The following is a 17,855-nucleotide window of genomic DNA, read 5'->3' as shown; positions in this document are numbered from 1 at the left end:
GCATATTGGAATATAAGTTGTAAAGAAAAAAATCATTTTTTGTTATTTGATTTATGAAGAAAAAAAAGTAATGTCGGGTTCAATTCGATATAAGAGTTTTATGGTTTGATGGGTTACAAATGCAATACAACTCTAAATGCCTTAGTTTATTGAACTACAACAAACAGGCGATCACTGAAAATACAAACTTATAATAATAATATTCTAGAAAGAAGACCTCTCTGTTGGGAATGGATAGCAAGAAAAATTCAGCTTAAATGAAAGTTAGAATGCAGTAACAAATTATTGAACGGGATTAAAAAATATAAATACTTATGCAATTTTTTTTATCTGTTTCGCAATTGAATAATTAGTTTTAACTTCTTCCTTTGATACCGTGGCATGACATGTGGAGAACACCTGATCATCATTACTAATGAAATGAGCCATACTAAGGAATATCAATAAATTGTGCAATTGTATTATTGAACAAAATGTTGACAAGCTTTTTAACACAATGTTTGCGGGGGGTTTTTTAATCAATCTACGCCGTAAAGCGGGCAATTTTTATCATGTTCGCGCTCAAAATTCCGTTTCATGTAAAATATCTATAACTTCTGAACTATTGATCAAATTTAAATAAAATTTTCAGTATTTTACCTTATTTGAATTTTTTTATTATGATCTGATCACAAATTTTTATATTTTTGAAGAAACAATTACGATATATAAGTTTAAATTTTAAAAAAAATTGAAAAAACTGCACTTTTGTCGTATTGTCTATTTAGTCATTTTATGCACGTTCAACATAGTATATATATATATATATATATTTTTAAATACACACCACTAAACACTAATATTGTTTGAAAGTATGAAATCGTTGAAAACAATTCCCTTTATGTAAAGGTACATCATAGAATTTACACATGTACCGGGTTTCGCTAAGTATTTTGTGTACCGCGCACACACGACATCGCTTTCGCAGATTCTTATTTATACCAGGGCCTTCAATCTTTTCCAATATATGTTTTCGCATATCCATCGATAGTCTTCCTGGAGAATCAGATTTTGAAGATTTTTTTCGGATACCAGATGTTGATGGTGTTGGTTCCGGGTCTTGACTATTATCTGACGAAATCTGATCAGCCACCCAGTACTCTGCGATTTCCTTAAAAAATTGTTTATATTTTATTTTCCTTTCTTTTACGGAATTGTACACAACAAATGAGTTGAATAATGCACAATTTATTATATACATCGCTAGCCTTTTTGTCCATTTGGTGGTTTTTCGTAAAATAGAATAATACGAAAGATATTGGTCTGTTAGGTCAATGCCTTTCATATATTTATTGTAATCGATTATCATTGCCGTAGTCCATTTTATAGGGTATTTTTTATTAAAAAATATCCCTTTATTATGTAACAAATAAATTTTCGAGCACAGCACACAAATACTTTGTACGAAATTTTTAAAGCGGAATGTAGGCAGAAAAGAAAATAGAGAACGTCTTGAACGAAACAATATCGCTTTAACACTGAAGAAATATAAAGATTAAAAAAAAAACGAAACATTTATCTTACAGTTATTTTATTTCAAGTGCATGTTTTATGACCACAGTCGGCCAGCCGCCCGAACCAATTCCACGAATTGCCAGGTACCTAGTACACGTGTCACGAGAGCTGACGCATAATTTTTACTTCACAGAGTAACCAACATCATACGTTACTCGTAATATATTGTTAGATACTCTAAGTGTACCTACAACGTATTTTGGCGTCTCCCGCGCTTTACCAATAGTGCACAAATACGAAAAACGCTTTTAAGCGTCTCCCGCTCTCTACCAACAGTACGCAAAAGACGCTTTTAAGCGTCTCCCGCAAACAATGTGTTAATAATAAAAGTGTAAATTGAAGTGCATATATTGAAACTGGTTAATCTACATTATATATAGAATCCAAATAACTTCAGATATTTCAATTTGAGCATTCTTTTATTTTTTACTCTTTTTCGGGGTAAACTGAAGGGTTAAAAAAACTTTTAGAGCCGGGTCTACACTTTGAAGCATTTCAAAAGACATAAAACAGCTGACATTAACTGACTGATTTTTTTCAAATTTGACCTAAAAAATTCCAACTTCAGACTCGATTTACTCAAAATGAAAGTTCAAATCAAGAAAAGTTGTACTACAAAATCGACTCCAAATTTGATGTAGATTCACCAGTATCCAGCTTATACTACGAGTCCTTAACATAATATCATTATATTTATGCTAGGTATCCAGGGGTAAAGTGCCCAAACTTCGGGAGGTGATTCTACAAGTAAACATTTCACTAGTAGAATCATCCTGTATAATGTACAATAATTAAAAATATTGATCACTTTTGTTTAGTCATTGTACCAGTCCAGAAATAAGAGTGAGAAGGACATAACTAGAAGGAAGAACAGAACCGAAACTCTGAGGCCAGCGTTCCTTTGGATAGCCTGTCTAATCTGCTCATTGGCATCTTTCACATTCTCTGTGACTCCCATGATGGTTCCAGATATCCTGTCAATGTCGTGATCCTGCTGTAGAACCTGAAAATAGTCAAAAACATACATAGATATGATAATCATAGACATTCAAATTAATAGGAAAACTATGTGACATAGTTTTTTTTTTTTTTTTTTTTTAGATATTTTGGCACCAGGAGGGTTCGAGAATACTTTGAATAAACTGTGACAGCAGTTGTACATCGACCACCGAAGAACTCACATTGAAATAACCAGACCTTGTGCAGAAAAGTAAAGTAAGGCAAAGGTTTGCAACACTGTCCATCGTGGAACTTTTCTGCGCAAGATCTAAATGTTCATTCTTAAATGAACCGCCCGGCGTAGCGACGCTAAAATTGAGTGAGGTGGCTAAATTTAAACACATTTGTAAAAGTGTCCAACTAAATAGTGTAATAAAATATTAAATTTTGGAAAAAAGTCCAAACTTTTGTTTACCCGATTTGGGAAATGCACCATTGCAAAAAGGACTAGTAATTCGCAAGCAGATTTTATATTCGGGACCAAATGGCGATATTACAATGTGAGTTGCCTATATACTGTTAGATTCATTTACTGACAAATCACCGAAAGTGGGACAGTCACACCACCTCCCGTACTCCGCGCATGTTTGTTCTTCTTTACCTGATTGGCTCATCTATTAATTTGGATGTCTTTGATTTTATTTTACTTAAAGTTGAAATCTAGGTGCATTCAATGGCTAAACCGAAGTAAGCAGTTCATGTGTTTTCGATATCAATATTTGGAGGTATGATATTAATTAAACAAAAATCGTATACCCGGAAATCTCCACCGCTGGTTATATCACAGCCAACAGTGGGCTTAATCTCCACCGCTCGAGTGGTTATATCACATTATCACAACCAACAGTGGGCTTAATCTCCACCGCTCAAGTGGTTATATCACATTATCACAACCAACAGTGGGCTTAATCTCCACCGCTCAAGTGGTTATATCACATTATCACAACCAACAGTGGGCTTAATCTCCACCGCTCAAGTGGTTATATCACATTATCACAACCAACAGTGGGCTTAATCTCCACCGCTCAAGTGGTTATATCACATTATCACAACCAACAGTGGGCTTAATCTCCACCGCTCAAGTGGTTATATATCACAACTGTTATAACAGTGGGCTTAATAAAACTGGGAATGCTCCGCTGGGCAGGAAACAAGAATGGAGAAAGTCGACCACCGAAGAGGCTTCTATTGAATAACCTTGCAGGAAAATATGGTGTGGAAGCCGATTTCAAGTGGTGGTTCTTTAGTCGCATGCGTGTTACCATATATGTATTTGTAACAAATACTTTTATTGTTACAACTAAAAACCGCAAGTGCCTCAACTAGCCTTAACTAAAAGTTTGGGGGCCACTTATACAATGTGGAATGGCAAACATTAGTGTGTACTTGTACATAATAACTAGCCGACGTGTACCCGGAGTTGCTCGGGGTTATGAATGGTTTGGAGGAAAATTTTGAGGTTAACTCTAGTGTACCTGAAATCTTTTTTATTTAATATTTTTAAGGTAGAAAATGATTTCTACTATTTTATTTACTAAAATAATATGAATTATTCTAAAGAATTGAAAACTTTACGATTTATAAGTTTTTGTTTCACTTGATCGCGCCACAACTTCCACCATTCAGTACTGTATACCACATTGTTACTAAAAGAAAAAAGTACTTTATATCTTATTCCAGTGCAGAGATAATACAAAGTCTTCCCCGGGCATCCCTAACTTCTTCTACCATTCAAACCACTCTCTTAATACTCGTGGCAATAATAAGAACAAACTTTGTAGTGTATGGCGAGTGATACGCTGAAATAGGTCAAGCCCTGATGCATATAGCGTAATGTGTCACCTACCTAAAGAAGAATAAATACATCTAACTGAAAGATAGCAATTGAATAGCCAATTTCAAGACACTTCCTTTAGAATAAAATACATAATATTCTACCATTCATTTTGCTCCTGAAGTATGTACATATTACAATATGAAAAATGAATAGAATTAATTACCTAAAAATGACATTTACATAAATTTACGCAACTGAATTACCTTCTCAGTGAATATTTCCTGCAGCTCTGCTATATGCAACACTTTACTTTCTATCTGCTTCACTTCCTCCGAGAGGCTGTTCAGTTGGCTGTAGAGCTGGGAATTCTCCAACTCGAACATCTGCAACTCCTCAGGAGACAAGGTGTATTGGTGTGCGCTCATCGAGGAATCCAGCTCCGCAGCCAGCTCCGAAGAATGCTTATTAATAACACTGCTAGAATCCTTTTCCTCCTCATCTGGAGAAATGCCCTTGTTCAGCTTACTTGGCAAATCTTCCCAAGAACCGTTACCAATTCTAAAATCAAACATTTCTTTCTTCTCTTCCAGTTCCAATTTAGAAAGTTTTCTAATATCCAACGCTCTTTTAACTCTAATTGCCTTCTGTTCAACTTGAATGACACAGACAGCTTTGAGGTATGATTCAATTAGTTTTATCACAACTTCCATGAATTCAGTCGCTTGCGGAGAGCTTTTTATCTTGCGAGTATCTTTTTTGAATTCTTGAATAGCGTGCGAACAAGAATTTATTATTCTTTGAGCGCCGTTATCAATTTGATCTCGCTCTGCGTCAGTCATATGTTTACCTGACCTGAGAAAGTTTGAAAAATTCAAATACGCATTTCTGTTGTCCAATAAAAAGTCACGGAGTCTGGTAATTTGTGAAGTAATATCCTTTGCTTTTGACATGAAAACATTTTTCGTCTCATTTCGCAATATTCTGTTCTTATCGGAATCATTTTGTACGCCAAAAGCCTTGTTACGAGTGCGAACTGTCTTGACACAAGCCTTAAAAAGCGGGGTTATATCCATTATATGGTGTTTTAACTTGAACTCTAGTAAGACCAAGCGTACCCAATAATAACTCCATTAAATAACCATTTACTAAAACTTTACACTATGAACACCCCACAAAAAAAACACTCACCGTACGTCTGCAATCTATTTAAAACGGATATTTAGCAATGTGGACAAACGTCAGCTGTCACTTTGTGGATGTTGCCACAAAAATATTATATTTTTTTCAAAGAAAGATTGTCTTGCTTCGAACTAAAAGTACCTGTGCAGGAGAATATTGTTTTTTGTAATGGCAGCATTTAATTAACACATCTGCCGGACGCCATTTTATGTGTGTACATTTTATTTCATGGGAACAATTGCCGATGCTTTCGTCTCTTTCTCTCACAACAAATTGAACTCGATCGTAAACGAGATATCGTAACATCTCTCATATCGAACGTAAATATATTTTAATGAAAGCTTTTGTAAACATGGAGTCTAGTTAAATGCTTTCGCTTAAAAATGTAAAAAAGTTTGATTAATTTGTGTTCTTGGATCTTAAATTGTCAGGTAGATATTGTTTAACGTACTAGAGAAATACTATGTCTTATTTGTTTTATTGAATAAGGTTTCATTTCACCTATTAACTTTTTTTACTTGTGTTTCTACTTCAAAAACGGTTGTAAACGTATGCATTATTTGGCGCCAATGCCTGGAATACCGTCTTTCATTGTGATCATTTTATATAATAATGTATTTAACATGATACGCTAAATAAGGTTAAAGTTGTATAAACCTTTGCTTTCTAAATTAAAGAGTTAAAATTATAATTGTCACTGGAGGTTATAACGAATTCCTTATTCTAGTGTAGCACAAAACAGGTCTTTATGACACCGTAAACGTCATTGTTATAAATTGATAGATAAATAAATTGTTATCGCATATTTGTTTACTAACTTATTGTTCGGCGTTCTTCTGTTATTTCAACTTATTGTTCGGTGCTCTTCTGTTATTTCAAAAGTGCGTTACTGTTAAAATGCTGTTAAAGTTCGTGTTAAAATATCGGTTACCTTCATTCTTTGAGACTTTTAATTGCACAAGATCTAGTAATTTTTAGTGATTCTTCTAGAATTTTATAACTGAAAATTGTGAAATTTATAACTGAAAATTAATATGAAATAATGTTTATAGCCCGACATTATTCGTTCTGGAGTAGAAGATTTAATTACATATTGTCTCTTATTTCAGATACCATTACAATGTTTGGGGAGATGTCTACATTTGCATTAGCTGATATTTGGTAGCCAAGTACGGATATGAATTTGTATACAGTGCTGAACATGTTTTCACTCAATGAGATATAAGTAAGTAGGATTTAGGTCCTTATTCAAATTTTATCGATAAACTTATTGAATTCCGCTGCACTCGACGCAAACAAAACATAAATAGTACTTGGCTTTAACATAATTACTATTTATGTGGTGGGAGATGGTTAAAGATGCATAGTTCCATTTTTTCGAATCAAAGTTAGGTTTTGACTTTAAATTATTATAATAATCGGACTAAACCCTTCAGAGGATAGACTTCGATTTCCGGCCCATACAAAAAGGACGCCCAGGTAAAAACATTTTTTTGCACCGAAACTTGCACAAAATGAAAATATTATTTTATATTACTATTCTAGACAGAATAAGCTATGTCGGTATGTTTTTAAATTTTTAATGCGTTTCGTATTAACGTAAAAATTCACTGTCAAACATGAATATTTTATCGGAAAATATTATTCAAAGAAAAGGTGCTGTTAACTCAATTCTCATAAAGAATTACAAAATTATAAAAACTTACCAACATGGCTTCTCCTTTTGAGAACATATTTTTGTTTTTAAATTACAATTTCGTGAAAGTTTCGATGTTGAAAAGTGTTTTCTCCCGCAAGCCCTCAGCGTGATTTCTGTATGTAAATAATAAAATTCTTAGCGGTTGTCCCTGTCGCACGTTTTACAGGTCGAGGCAGGGAGTGTAATGTGCATGGTCGGGGGGATGCAGTAGTGATGTAAAGACTGGTTTACATCACTACTAATAGTCATGGGGTTGACATTTTTTTTAATTCACGAGTTTTTTAGTTTAATAATAATATTTTAGAGATTATTGTCTAATATAATATTTCTTACAATAGGTACGTACTATTTTTTTTTTTCACATGACTATTTTATTATTATACTCAAACTATTAAGACTAATAAGTTCAAACATAGTATTAATTTAAACTCTCTCACAAAAATATTAAGTAACGACAAAGAATGGCAAGAAAAATATCAATGTAACGGAATAAAAGAATGCTGCAAAATATTTGATAATAAATTGAGTCTGTAGAAATATTTAATCTCAAAAAATATCCTCGAAGCTTAAACCAATTAAACCGTGAATAACCCACGGATTAATCATTTTAATTAGACACAAAGAAATACTCTATAAACAATGTAAAAACAATCGGAAATAATAACATTACAAAAAGATTTCAAGGCTTATAAAAACAAAACTCAAATCTTATAAAAAAACACAAATTTATTCAAAAAAATATTTATTGCACAAAAAGAGTACAAAGGGTATAGCTTATAGGTTACATCCTATTTCTTCCAGCTAACCCAACAAATACACATTATATTACATAACCCAACAATTACATATTAACAAATGTATGTAAATAAAAATTAAAAACAGAGGTATTTAATTTATGTAAGGTGACATTTGTTTAAAAGAAATTTTTTTAGTGTTGATTTAAATTTAAGTATGTCGGTTATTTGTTTGATGCTACGTGGAAGGTTGTTATATACTTTAATGGCCATGTAGTGTGGTCCTTTTTGAAATATAGTTTTGTTTGCTTTTGGGATTAATAAGTTTTCTGTGAACCTTGTTGCGTGTTTATGTGGGAACTTTTCTGGAGATGATCGAACTAACAGGCACAACTCCATTATATATATGTCCGTCACTGTCAGAAGTTTGAGATTTTTAAAAATTGGTCTACATGAATCCCGGTGATCAGAGTTTGGCACCTCTTTTGGATGATAAAAACATCTTTGGCGTTTACTGACTTTCCCCAAAAAACTATTCTGTATTTTATCATTGAGTATACGTATCCATGGTATGCGGTGATTACTGACTCGATTTTTAAGATATTTTTAAGGGTGCCTAGAACAAAAGAAAAGCTACTGATTTTTGCAACAACTTTAGATACATGTTCTTTCCAGTTTATATTTGTATCTAGTTGTATTCCCAGCAGTGAACAAGTTTGGAAAGGTTAGATTAAATGATTATTATTAAAGTTAACATTTATGTTAAAAAGATGATTACTATAAAAAAACTCTGGAACTAACCGAAAATGATAGTAAAATAACTTGATTCATCATAAATGACATTACCGACAAAAAACCTTTCAAAAATAAAACAACAATAATTAATCAACAACATAAACCACCACAATTCTAAAATTGGTTGTAAAGAAAAACCCTTCGAAGCCGCAAATGTATTTAACGATTTCTTTTCTGCAAATTTAGGGAAAAACCTTGCTAACAAAATAAAACAAGACCCGAGTCTCAATGAAACAAACTTCAGTAAATAATGAGCATAAAATGGAACTATTTTAACCAACAACACCATGTTAAATCTTATTATTGTAACAATGTTATTTATAAAAGGTGAAATAAATTGAAATAAAAAATTGAAATTCCTGACCATAATATTACTTATATCCTAACATTTCCTGATCAGATCAGTCACGAATTGATAATTGCCGAGGATACCTAGGTAGATCCTAGGATCTACTAATTCAGGAAACAGATTATTTAATTAAAATCCTGTGAGCTTATTTATCATGTGATTATCCCAAAACTCATTATCTCTTTCAATTTTATCGTAAATAAGTCCTAATGGAGTCCATATTACAAAATAGCAATTCTTTCGTCCAGTTGTTCTCAGCTGACCCTGAACTTGAAAGTATTTTTTTTCAAATTCATCACCCCGTTATTGATGAAACATAAGGTGATTTTCTTTGAATCAATAGCTGCCTCTTGTGTGACCTCTTTTGCCGTTTGTGGACATTTAATTTCAATGATTGCATCTTCATTTTCAATTAAACCGTCAGGACTGGCTCCGAGGAATTCATATTCTCGATCTACGAACAGTCCGCAAGGTAAAACTTTAAAACTAGTGATTTTTTCCAAATCTTCTATAACCAATAATTCCTTATCTGTGCAATATTTTGTTGCCACGTTCCCTGAAAAACTCGAATACAAAAGTGTTTTTATTGTTGATTTACAGGATGTATTGGCTCTCATTTTACCGTATGAGGATGCTGTAAGCCTTTTTCTTCTTTCTAGTCTCCACAGAGTACTTGTAACTTGATTCACAGAATCTCGTTCAAGTGTATGTCTTTCATCAATAGTTTTTTTCAACGATTTTAAATATTCAGTTTCAGCAACTTCCATTTCTTCCTTGTCCATATCAGGCTCGCGTTCACCCAAACCATAGTTTGCATTGGGGCCTGTTCTTTTTCTTTTTCTTATTGCAGTCTGAGCTTTCGCGATATCGCTGGTCTGGTGACCAATAGGTGTATCTCATATTTGGAATTTTTTAGGAGAGTCATAAACTGTATTTTTGCCGGATTCTTATACAATTTTTTAAAAATGTTTTGTTAATTTTGTTAAAAAAAAAATTAAAACCCTATTAGCGAAACGTGTAATAACACGTATAAGAATCCAGCAAAAAAAACAGTAAAGCTCGAGCAGTAAATATTACTAATATCCTGTTGATCATCGCAGTGATATGACCATTAGCCGAAGGGAGAGTAAGGAGTACGGTTTGTTTATTCGCGGGGTGTGGGATGATGCCACAAGGATTTGGGATAGTGTGACGGCCGAGGCGACAGTATATCTATATGTAAGTGTGCGTGCTCTTGCTTTGAAATGCAGTAAGCGGGACAGACTGAAAACGATGAAATACCTATCATCGCGCGCGCTTTCCAAAATCTAGCCTCTTAAAACATATTTTGTGCATGTTTACTTAAATCCCCGACTTAAATAGTTGTCTCCATTAGATATTTAAGTTGAAATCAAGTGTTGTTTTTTAAAGAGCCCTTGCATGTAGCGGAATTCAACAAGTTTACCTACAATTGTATCAACTTATTTATTTGCCTGACAGTTAGGACTAAACCATAAAATTAAGCGGTCATTGCACCTGCTACGATTCTATAATCATGTGACTTGTTTTGTAGTACTACACTGTAGAAAACCATAAGTGGAAAATTATCAAAAGTCTTACATTGCATAATAGTACATTAAGTGCCCCTGAGGTGATATCTCACAAAAGCGGCGCTATACAAATTGTCCAATATTATTATTATTATTATTGCATACCTACCTATCGAACTAAATTCGTTTGAACTACATTATAAAATGTGAACCAATTTGCGCAGTAAAAAAACTAGCAAAAGTCTTCCCAATAAAGCATAGTTGATCTTTGATTTTGTTCATTTTAATTTTTTTTATCGCTGTCATCCAAGTAAAATACATTTATAATTCTCTTCAATATCTCTTAATTTTTCTTCTAATTTTTTATTTTCTTAACTTTCTTTGTATGAACCATCTTTCTTTGCCCGGCATTGTAATTTAATGAATGAATTGATATTGCACAAATTAATTATTGTATTATATTCCAGAAATGGGTGTAGACCCGCAACCATCACAGAGTTCCAGCGGAGACTCGGATTCCGATTCTGATTCTGATGTAAGACATAAACCATTATCCTTATTTGTTAAATAATTGATTTTATTAATAAAATGCCTAATATTAACCACTCTGAACGATTTTTGGCAAGTTTGTGATCTCTTGCCATAGTGTGCCAAATTTATAGAACTACAAATATGGGATAAATGCATAGACCAAATATGACTAGACACAGTATATGCATCTAAAAAATAACCCCACACCAATTTTGATTTGGATCACGTGCACATTTATGAAAAGGCCCGCGCATTGTGTCGCAATGCGAAATGGTCACTGTGCATTGCGTTTTGCCTTTTGTTGGTCTAGAGTTAACCTATTTTGATTCCCAGGTATGGCTGGGCAAGTTCATTTTTTCAATCACAAAAATAACCCAGTACCTATCGCGGACTTTATTTTAGAAAATGTAATCAGCTATCTGAATACATAAAAATATAAGTACCTTACAGATAGCTTGAAGGCAGCGTATTAGCAAATGTCAGAAATTAATAGTAATTTACTATTTTCAAGCAAAGTTCCTGACGCATCCTTCACACTACTCCCAATCATGACGTCATGCAGTGTGTGATACACTATTAAACAGTACATATACACAATACGATATGGCACGAGCCTGGCACATGATAATTATTGATGTATTGGTTAAAATCAAGTGTTTTTATTTGATACGCCTGAAAAACTTAAGAAGTATGGGTTATTTATTTGGGCTTGTCCAATTCAGGGTTGTATTACGTCCACAATTATTTTCGGATTAAATCATATGATTTGTTGTAAATCATATGAATGTTGGGTAATTTATTTTGTGTGTACTATATTAATTACATACATATTTCTTTTTATTGAAAAAAATATATATTACAAAGCTGAAAGGCACACATACCTTTTTATTATATATTGAGCAAATTTTTTATATGTTACCTTAACCAGCACAACAACTATTAGCGACAAGCGATGTTGTATTACAGCAAAAATGTGTTGTTTTTTGTCATATTTATTTATATAATTATTGTTATTGCTGTAGAGGTGGTGAAGGTGGTGGAAGATATGTTTCATGAAAAGGAACGTTCATGTAGCCTTAAAATGTTAGGTATAAATATTTTTTATGTACAAATTCCAATAATTATTCCTAAAATGTTTAAGGTTTCCCCACCAACTGAGAAAAATTGAGAAATGGATATAAGCAATCCAGATTCAATTATATGTGAAAATAACTGGGTAATAGTTATTACATATTGTTTATATACAAATGCGGTGAAAAATGAGTATTTGCTAATTTATTTAAAAAAACGGATTGCAGGCCATGAATGAATGAACAGGTTTCTTGTTAAAATTTTAGTAAAATCGAATACGTTAATTATCACAATGTCGGAACAAAATGGCCAATACCGCTTCATATTGCCAACCCCGCCGCCACCTCCTCTACCGTCAAATCACTTTCAACATGCATACTTCGTCCTAGACATAAGAATTGATAAGCACATACTTGTATCTCGACTTCTGGACCGAACAGACACGCGAAAGCATTCAGTTTGAGACAAAATTCAAGACATAAGGCCTCTGAAGATGGACAGTGAGATCTGTCCGAAACGTCAGGAATTAAAAAGTCCTTTTAAGGACTACGTTACGCTGGTAAACCGAGAAAATTATTCTACATATACAGGGTGTCCGGAAACTCGTAGTACAAGCGGGAAACTAGTGAATCTACATCACATTTGGAGTCGATTTTGTAGTATATATTTTTTTTATTTGAGCTTTCGTTATCGAGTAAATCGAGTTTGAAGTTGATTTTTTTTTTTTTTTTTTTTTAAATCAAATTCTTATAAATTATTACTAAAGATCAAAGTACCCAACTAATTAAAACTATTTGAAAGTAAAACAAATGAAGAAACTCGGATTTGAAGCATTATTTTGAAATCACCCTTCATTTAACCCGGTGTAATCATAAAATATTTCTGCTCTGCAGGGTTAAAACATCTGTTATTCAACCCTAAACACCAGAAGAAACTTGAAAACCCTAAAATAGCCAAAAAATATTTTTTTTTTGGTTTTTTTTTTTTTTTTTTGAAAATGCTCAAATCAAAAACTTTATGTTTTTTTGGGTTCCCCATGTGGTGTAGATTCTCCAGTTTCCCGCTTGTACTACGAGTTTCCGGACACCGTGTATAAATACATGAACATATATATTGCTTGAGTGGATAAACCTATTTTTTATCAATATTGTGTATGTTTTTATTTAAACAATTAAGATTTTATTTTAGTTTAGTTTATTGGGGAAACAAACAGTTTTACAATTTTATACAATATTTACATTTTGCATTAACCAGTGAAGTTTCCACATAAAATTCATGTTACATACAGAAAAAAACATAAACATACCTTAATAAAAATAATTGAGATATTTTACTGGAGGCTCAGTTAGGCTAGGATAGTTTTTATTTATTAGATAAGGTTTTGAGAATTTAGCTACACTAGCAGAGGCGACTCGTGACTGAAATTGCCAGCAGAAATTTTAATAAAAATTAATTTAAAATGAACCTATTATACACAGAATTAGCTGTTAATTAATCACTCAACTAAGCTACATTCATGAAATAATCACAGCGTTCACACAATTCATCACTGAAAATCTCACGAAATCATTTAAATTCACCGCAAACGAGTGCCGATGTGTGAATGATGTAGCGCTAACATTGTAAATTACTATTCCTAAACGAATTCATTCCAGACGCATTGGATTACGCATGATCAAAGAAAGTGGTGCAAAATTCAGTTGCCTTCAAGGCGCTTCGCGCATGCGTCGATAGAGCACGGGATGAGTTATATATCTGCACTGCTCCAAAATGTGATTTTCCATTATGAGCGTAATCTGTCTCACTCATGTCACCGTTTCAGCTGCCTCGATAATAATAATATTTGGTTAATTTATATAGCGCCGTTTTCATGAGAAATCACCTCAAGGGCGCTGTACAAATATATTTCTTAAATAGTTAACACTAGAACTACTGACTTACCTCTGAGACTTATATCTAGAGACTTACGACTAAGGCCTATAACTACTATCTTAATAAAATATATATTTACATATGTAGAAACTAAAATTAACAATCTAATTTTACAAGCGCTAGAAGAAGGAGGAAGTTCTATTATATCAGGGTGTTTATAAAATTAGTTTTTATTATTAGCTGGAAATATGTCTTAAATGGATGAATGAAATGAATCGTCGCTAACGCCAGAAGTCTAACGCCAGAAGTCTAACGCCAGAAGTCTAACGCCTGAAGTTTTGTTCACATCAAACCCAGAAAGACATTGCAATATGGCGACAGCCGTTAACTAAATACTAGAATTGGGTCTAGTTTTACTCTACTTAGTATAACAGTAGAGTGGACAGATGCGTCGGGTTCCCACCCAGGCGTCGCAGGTTCCATCATTATAATTTTTTACTTGAAATGAATGTCAGGAATCACTGGTTAAAGAAGTCAAGTACGTCCCTTAACACCCTGTATATTAACCCAACTGTTTTCTGCTAGTAGTTCCCAGTGTGAACACCGGTGTTAACCGATACCCGCACTATAGTTGGTGATGTGGTTTCATCGGTTAAATTGCTTTCACTGAATATTACCAGAGATTGTCATTGAAAATTCCCTACATTTCTATATTTACAATATTTTGGACATTCGTAATGAAACTTTTAAATTAATTTAGTTATAGATATATGTATCTCTGGAAGAATGGATTATTTTCACCTGAAATTATGTAAATTATAGTGAAATTATTAATATCTAACATGTTAGGTATCTATTTTTATATTCAACTAATGGCCGTATTTTGTTTGACTTCAGAATTCTGAGAGCTGTTCCTTCTCTTCGAGCAACAGCGACTCTGAATCCAGTGACAGCAGTCATGTGTCCAGCCTCAAGTCCAAAGCAGCCGACAAGTCCCCCGCCAAGCCCAAGCTGCAGCAGCAGTTCAGCGTCACCTCCTCGGAGACCGGGCTGCGTCTCAAGATTGCCGCCATTCCGCGCGACTCCAAGGCAGGCCCCAAAGCCGCCAGCCCAAAGAAGAAACCAGTGCCCACGGCGGCTGCAAGAAAAAGTAACTACGAGAAAGCAAACAATGAGAAACGAGAACTTGAAAAAACTCCTGTTAAAACTCAAAAACTACAAAAAACTCTTAGTGGAAATAAAGCTAAGATGAAAAAGAAGTCTGAACTATCTGACTCGAGTTCTACGAGCGATTCCTGCAGCGATTGCTCGCAAACTGACAACGATTCTTCGTCGGATAGTGAATTGGGCACCGAAGCTAAGACGTCACCGTGTAAAGATAAATCCCCAGCTAAGAAAATTCAACCGGCAAGGAATGGCCCAAAGCTCACAGCCACAGTTTATTCCAAAGCCAGCAGTGATAGCGATTGTGCAGTACTACCAGACACTCCCGGGAAAGTGACGGACAAGGGAATTGTAGAATCTCAGGCCACTAGCGCCACTGCTAATGTGGAGGATAGCGGGAAAGTAGTAAAGCGCGGGAGGGTGACTGTGAATGTGTGCAACAAGACGGAGCCACGGAAGAAGATCAAAGCGGTAGCAGGCTCTGTATTGACGGAGAAGATGAAACCCCAAGTCAAGAATGTGAAGCGAACCAGAGGCAGACCCAAAACTAAGGTAAAGTTTTTTTATTTCCTCATTTCTTAAAGAATGTGACATTCAGATATTATTGTCTAATAATTTTCATTTTATCCTCTTGCTTTTTGCAAATTACATCTTTTATAATCATGAAAACGACATTCTTAAACAGTGTAATTGGAGTATCTATATTCAATAGGTTTTTTTCAGTGTGTTTTTTTGGGTATTTAATTTTAAGTTATTTACATTTTCGTGTAGTTCTTAGCTATTTGCTCGGTGAATTTATATTAGGTTCGGTATATTATGCTACGTAGCATAGTTATGTATGGTGAATCGTTAAATCAAGTGGATGGATGTTTGGAAAATACGGAAGGGTGAATGTAGGTAATTAAATAATAATAATTTAAGACTGAATGCATTTGTTGCTACTAAAAAATGAAAAGGCTTCAGTGAATCTATCTGACAGCTGGACTAGAGGTGGCATCTGCCATCAATACATAGTCATATTATAGTCTCTGAGGGCTCTATTTAATATTTTTTATTGCCACATTAAAAGTAATTTTTTTAATAAAATATTATTGGGTTATGTGAGCCTCACTCGTTGCTTACCTGTGCTGAAGCCCCCATTTTACAATTATATGTGACAAACTGTTTGTAAATAAAATGGACTGTATTGAAATGATGTTAAATTAAACTAATTTAAATTGAATATTGTATCGTCAAACTATTACTAGGCGTGTCGACTACATTGGAAAACATATTTTAAAAAATTTGAAAAATCAAACATCCAAGTTCATATTTTATGCTCTAGCGTTGCATAGCAAATATAAATTTAAGTTATTTTAGAAGAGTTACTATACAGATTCAATACAAGAAACTAAAGCATGAAATATGTGAGAGTTTTAAAATAACACAAAAAATAAGGTAACTACTAGTTTTTAAAGAAGACATCTTAAAAAGTGAATTAGCAAACAAAGCATAACAAACAATAAAATATATCTGCTGTTTTGAATGTATGTGAAATAATAAAAAATAAACTGTCTATGGATATAAACGTAATAAATGGCTTTGCTAAAACTTATAAAAAAAAAATATTTAGTTCAGTGTTTTTTTGCCAAGATTTGATGTAGTTTTTAAAAGATTGAAGATTTACACACGTGGCCCTTTTTAAGGTTGTACATAAAGAATTATACATTTTTGAAGCAGTAAAAACTAAAACTTTGGGCCAACCTGGTTTTGCAGTGAGGCACAGCATATTCACAAGCGCCATGTCTTTGGCTGGCACGATTTGAATTTTTGATAAAGTTGTTTGGTCGCATGTAAATAAATTTAAGACATTGAACTCTATTGGTCTACTTAAGGTCCAAAATTTCAGTTCTTGGAACAATTGTTTAGAGGGATAGGATTTAGTTTTTTGGTACATTATCTTAATCATTGATTTTTGGGCAATTTCTAGTGGTTTTACATATTGTTGAAAGTTCCGCCCCAGCCAATTATTCCATTCCACTCAAAGAGATGAATGAACTAATGAGTCATAAACTAATTTCATGGTTTTTATGTTTACTACATTACTCATTTTTTTTAAATATATTTTAGGTATCTCAGTTTGTTAAAAAAAAATGTCTGTATGACTGGTCCATTTAAGTTAACAATCTATAGTTACACCTAAATACTTTCCTCATAAGTTTTCCAGATTTCATCTCCTCACAGCTACAGCATGTGTTTGGGTTACAATTTACGTTATGAAACTTCAAATTAAGATTAGTTTTAGGAGCCGACTTCTGTGTGTTATAGAAATTAATAAAAATAGTTTTATCATAATTTAGCGTAAGAAGGTTTCTATCTAGCCACTCTTTGACAATAGTAATACATTTGTCAGCTTTATTAGTAGTATCTTCCCATGATTTTCCTTGGATCGTCAGCAAATGAGAAAATTTTACCAGGTATATTAATATTACATAAGTCATTTTTATATATTAGAAAAAGTAGCGGCCCCAATACAGTTCCTTGTGGCACACCATGTCTTACTGAATCAAAATTGCTCAAATATGGGTTAGAATAAATGTGGTTAAGAGGAAGTTACAAGCCA

At 33.4% G+C, this 17,855-nt stretch overlaps 2 protein-coding genes across 3 annotated transcripts in view; one reads left to right on the top strand and one right to left on the bottom strand.

Moving 5' to 3' along the window:
- Positions 1 to 52: 52 nt before the first annotated feature.
- On the bottom strand, positions 53 to 5,573 carry Syx18 (syntaxin 18). The gene is made up of 2 exons (XM_089641347.1): positions 4,594 to 5,573; positions 53 to 2,557 (listed from the first exon to the last, which is right to left on the bottom strand). Exons 1-2 carry the CDS (start codon positions 5,401 to 5,403, stop codon positions 2,369 to 2,371), a joined length of 999 nt encoding a protein of 332 aa, XP_089497473.1. The 5' UTR covers positions 5,404 to 5,573; the 3' UTR covers positions 53 to 2,368.
- A 156-nt stretch (positions 5,574 to 5,729) lies between these two features.
- The window catches only part of ash1 (histone-lysine N-methyltransferase ash1), a 354,192-nt gene continuing 342,066 nt past the window's right edge, over positions 5,730 to 17,855 (top strand). The window contains exons 1-4 of one of the 2 annotated variants that reach the window (XM_089641307.1): positions 5,730 to 5,829; positions 6,619 to 6,734; positions 11,083 to 11,150; positions 14,987 to 15,805. In XM_089641307.1, coding sequence (XP_089497433.1) covers positions 11,085 to 11,150; positions 14,987 to 15,805 — 885 coding nt within the window. In that variant the 5' untranslated portion in view covers positions 5,730 to 5,829; positions 6,619 to 6,734; positions 11,083 to 11,084. The other variant, XM_089641301.1, reaches the window with a different exon arrangement.

This window comes from Hesperophylax consimilis, chromosome 2 (assembly GCF_061612785.1).
Source record: "Hesperophylax consimilis isolate HC1 chromosome 2, BYU_Hcon_1.0, whole genome shotgun sequence".
In the NCBI taxonomy this organism is placed as follows: domain Eukaryota; kingdom Metazoa; phylum Arthropoda; class Insecta; order Trichoptera; family Limnephilidae; genus Hesperophylax; species Hesperophylax consimilis.
Note: the sequence above shows the minus strand (reverse complement) of the source record. Positions and strands in the feature narration are given on the sequence as shown.

Bases quoted from the DNA above. Each gene is read 5' to 3' on its own strand.
- Syx18 (XM_089641347.1), bottom strand. From the start codon at position 5,403: ATGGATATAACCCCGCTTTTTAAGGCTTGTGTCAAGACAGTTCGCACT. The intron at 2,558-4,593 runs GTAATTCAGTTG...GACTATTTTCAG, and splicing joins AGGAAATATTCACTGAGAAG to GTTCTACAGCAGGATCACGA.